Source organism: Macadamia integrifolia, chromosome 7 (assembly GCF_013358625.1).
Source record: "Macadamia integrifolia cultivar HAES 741 chromosome 7, SCU_Mint_v3, whole genome shotgun sequence".
NCBI classification, from domain to species: Eukaryota; Viridiplantae; Streptophyta; class Magnoliopsida; order Proteales; family Proteaceae; genus Macadamia; species Macadamia integrifolia.
The window spans coordinates 26,946,946-26,949,978 of NC_056563.1; the positions used below are offsets into that span (position 1 = coordinate 26,946,946).

At 36.4% G+C, this 3,033-nt stretch overlaps 1 protein-coding gene across 1 annotated transcript in view; it reads left to right on the forward strand.

Annotated features, from left to right (window-relative positions):
- LOC122083453 overlaps positions 1-3,033 on the forward strand; it is a 6,961-nt gene that overhangs the window by 1,160 nt on the left and 2,768 nt on the right. Inside the window, exon 2 of the mRNA XM_042651265.1 lies at positions 980-1,082. Coding sequence (XP_042507199.1) covers positions 980-1,082 — 103 coding nt within the window. The remainder of the gene's footprint in view (positions 1-979; positions 1,083-3,033) is intronic.

The following is a 3,033-nucleotide window of genomic DNA, read 5'->3' on the forward strand; positions in this document are numbered from 1 at the left end:
AAAAAAAAAAAACAAAAACATGAGCTGATGAATAGTGGAATACTATTTAACTCTTTAGTTTTATTGGACAGTGGTTTTAAACTAAATGGGGTTTGGTATATTAGTTCATCCTCTTGCATATGGCTGTTAATATATGCACATTATACTCTTATATAGAGTGACTGCTAATTAAGGTAGTTTTGTTGTGCACCCATGGGATTCCATGCGAATGCCAATTCAGTTCCCTGGGAGGTGGCAATTGAATTTGATTTGCTCCTATTATTTTGGCAAGCGCCCTAAGTTGATTAAGAATAGAAAGGAATACCCTTCTCAGACAGCCCAAAGTTCTCTCTTAAACGACCTGACATTCGCCTGAGGCCATCTTTACTTTCTGCTTGTCCATTTGTATGGTAACTTCAGGGGAGCTATAGTCTCTGCATTCTTCATCTTGAGACCATGGGATTATGGGGTATGCTGATTGTTTACTGAATATTATACAGTTGGCCCAGTGTCTCCATGATATGTTCATGCTGTCCAAAGTGGAGAACACATAAAAAGATAGAAAAAGAATAAAAAAAATTCTTAGTTGGAAGCTTGCCAAAAGAAATCAACAACCAGTTCAATAGGTGAAGAGAAGTGGGAATCAATGAAAGTGGGTGGATAACCTGAGAAACCGTGGGTTGGAGCAGGTGGAATCACACACAGCCATGTAGGCATCCAACCGCCAAAGGAAGGTGGAATTTCTTTTGACAGTGTTCCATGTATTTGAAGATAGATGATCCAAACAAATATCATATTTTATATCCACTGACCAGGTCTGTTTGCCTGCTTTAAATTTTGGTGTTTCTCCAACTAAGATCTCTTGTTATTTCCTCAGATTGGATGTAATAAAATTCTGATATCTTTATCTATGTCGAAATATGTTTTTATATCGGATATTCTACAGTACAGTAATTTGGTATCCAAAGGCACTGATACATTTCTTTTATGGATAATGCAGTTATCATGATAATGCTTTTGTTACTAGCCGTGCTCTTCACATTGTGAATAAGCTGAATGCCTCTGCCGTTTACGACTTGTTGGAGCAGTTCTTCAAGCATCAGGTTTGGTTCTTTACAAATTTGAAATTCTCTTTTTTTTTGGGGTGGGGTGGGAGGTGAGGTTAGTATTTTGGTCTCAGCAATTTCCAGTGCCTTAATTAAGAGCAAGATGTGGCAAAAAAGCTGCTTATTGTATAGACGTGATTATGTGAAGAAAGCAGGTATTAAAGGGCGAACCCAGTGCATGAGGCTCCCACCATTGTGGGGTCTAGGGAAGGTCTTAATGTACACAGCCTTACCACGGAGAGGCTGTTTCCCCACTCAAACCTGTGGCCACTAGGTCGCAATGGAGCAGCTTTGCAGAATAAAAATAATGACTTGGGGAGGGGACATACCCTGTAACCAGGGTTCTTGGCCAGGAGGGTGAGGGGGTTTGCATTTACTGTACCCATTTGTTCTCTTCACTTATATAAGGCATTCTTTTCACCAGCTTCTTCTATGATTATGTAATTAATTTTCCCTTTCTGTCTGTGCTAATATGTATCTTACATTGGCTGATTATGCTCTGTGTTGACTCAGTTTTTGATCAATTATTTCGCTCTTCTCCAAGTGAGATATATTAGTGTCAGCTATGAAGCAGCCTTGAATAAGGATTATGCTGTGATGACTTTGTGATGTAGATCAATCAGGTGTTTCTAGATTTCTTATTGAATAAAACAAAACAAATCAAATCAAAGGCCAAAGGAGACTTTAAAATTTTTCCTTTTTGAAGAAATAGCTAAGGCTAAGGCTAAATTGACCTACTCTTTTAGTCTTTTTTAATGGCAATGAAATGCGAAAAATAATTAATTAGACCTTATAACCCATTGGCAATTTGATGCTTCGATGCTAACCCATCAATTTTATTGGTGATCATGTTTCTTTATTTTCTTGAGAGTTAACATGTGTTTTTTTTTTAATTATCATGAGGAAATTCAAAGCATTAATGTCCTAAACAAAATAAGGTAAAAGTTATCCCGAATGAAGGGTCCACCTAGTTGTGCCATGATATGGTGATTGACTGTTTGGTATCTAGGGAATGGTCTGGATTTGTCACTTGTCAAATTTTAGACTCAAATTCATTTATATTCCCTTCCATGTATTGAAATTTTCTCTTGTATTTTAGCCACTCATTAAAACTAAAGGCTTAATGAAGTAATCAAGATGGAACTTTAATGTGTTGTCCATTAAAACTTCTAGATTCTTATATAGGAGTGGTTTTCCTGGATGTCAATGGCACAAATATGTGCCACGTGTGACAGTCAGATCATTTTCCAGTTGATCATTTAATGGCACAGATTCCTTGTATTTTCAGCTGTCCATTAAAATCTCAATCTACTAAAACATGACACAGACCACTTGATCGCTGATTGGGAGCCTGATAACTGAGCTTTTGATGTTTGGTTGAGGTCAGGGTAAGTTAGTCAAACATTTTTGTGGAACTTGGCTGGAAGCTTTTTGAATTCAGCAAAAACAACGAGGAAGAGAGGTAATACATTTAAGAGACAGAGGATTTACTTAAGAAGGATCATAGTTGTCTGGGTGCCAAGTTGACCCAAGGCAGTGGAGGGCACCTAGGCAACAAGATGCCCTTAATGTTTTTCCTCCTAGCTGTCTAGCCCATATATCTAGTATAGACACATCATAAACATCATAAGTAAATTAACAGCCAATTAAAGAAATCAACAGTTACATATAAAATAGCTTCCATTGTAAGACTGACCAATTGTTCATAATAAACTAGCGGAAAAAAACCAATAGTTAAAACTAAATTGAACAAAGAAGAATTTCAGTAATTCAGTTCTATGATATTTTATATGTTACATAGGATCAAAATTTATTCTACTAGAGAATGGGCAACAAACTATAACGGTATAACCAGAAACAACATTATAGAAAGATTTAAGATTCAATGATTCCATGTATTGCAAGAATTATAATCCTTTACACTGCCAAATAAAAGATTATCTATGTT